The sequence below is a fragment of the Octopus bimaculoides genome, chromosome 30, assembly GCF_001194135.2.
Source record: "Octopus bimaculoides isolate UCB-OBI-ISO-001 chromosome 30, ASM119413v2, whole genome shotgun sequence".
NCBI lineage: Eukaryota > Metazoa > Mollusca > Cephalopoda > Octopoda > Octopodidae > Octopus > Octopus bimaculoides.
Window position 1 is genome coordinate 8,674,195 of NC_069010.1, and position 1,303 is coordinate 8,675,497.

Sequence of the window (1,303 nt, forward strand, 5' to 3'; positions counted from 1 at the left end):
ATGTAATAAAACAGCGGCTAACTAGTCCAACAGTATTGCTTTTTCTTGTATTTGTTGCTCCATTCTCCACATAAATATAATTATAAACTACGGTTTAAGCAGTAAATTACCTGCCTCTGGATGCCCTCTTCCCAAGACGGTACCCGTACAGGTGATCCCCAGGAGTGCCTCCGGATTTAAACATCCCCTGGTTGCTTGGATGCTTCAGACTACCCCTGAAGGATCGAGGCAAGCTTATCACTTACATATATATATATATATATAAATATATATATATATATTTATATACCTACGTGCTAAACATACAAACCTTTCAAATTAGCATATTTCTCCATGAATTGGGAAAATGATGAACAGCTTAAATTGATTCTCATCCTGTTTTCTAAATGTCAGTAACTATGTTATTCCTCTGCAAGAACTTGCTTGCCCTCCCACCCACTTCTCATACTTCAACCTCTCATCTCTTGGCAAAAGCTGCTGCTCACCTCACCTCCTGGCCTCACATTTTGTGGTCTTGTGCACTGCTTGGCATCTTCACTAGTGCTTGTGCCACTGTAAAGCGATCGTAGTTTGGAAGGGCATCCGGCTGTAGAAACCATGCCAAATAAAGACTGGAGCAGAATGCAGCCTTTGCACCCACTGGATCCTGTCAAACTGTGTGACTCCTGCTAGCAGAGAAGATGGATGTCAAATGACATTGGTGGAGGTTTGGTTCTCTTCAAGAGTGTCATCACTTGACCAATTGCAGAGAAACAGGTGGCCAGTCTGTTTATTTATGCATCTCATTCACATACACGTATATACATAAAGTAATCTATATGTTGTATAATTATTCTCCTTGCAGTCTTGTTCCCTTCCAAGATTGTTTCGTCTCTTCCGAGGTCTTGGTCTTCGCCATTTGATCATAGTCAATGATAAGAATGATGTAAGTACAGTTTATTATTATTATTATTATTATTATTATTATTATCATTACCTCCATCTTAGCGAAGGCAGAGGTATTGTTTTCAGTTGTGTTTGTTTGTTTGTCCGTGGACAAGATATCTCAAGAACCGCTGGATGGATTTGGATAACACTTTCAGAGATGTTTGGCCTCATGACTGGCACAAACTGATTAGATTTTGGGATTGATCTGGTACTGGACAAGGATTCTGGATTACTTTTCCGTTTTTTTTACTTAATTTTTGAGAGTGGTTGGGTTCATTTTTAGTATTCTCGTTGGTGAGAGCAGTCGAGTTTATTTCAGATAATCTCATTTCAAAAACCATCATTATTATTATTATTATTATTATTATTATTATTA

At 38.1% G+C, this 1,303-nt stretch overlaps 1 protein-coding gene across 1 annotated transcript in view; it reads left to right on the top strand.

Moving 5' to 3' along the window:
• The window catches only part of LOC106873123 (H(+)/Cl(-) exchange transporter 7), a 119,265-nt gene that overhangs the window by 116,379 nt on the left and 1,583 nt on the right, over positions 1 to 1,303 (top strand). The window contains exon 22 of the mRNA XM_052978149.1: positions 845 to 925. Within this exon, the coding sequence (XP_052834109.1) occupies positions 845 to 925 (81 nt within the window). The remainder of the gene's footprint in view (positions 1 to 844; positions 926 to 1,303) is intronic.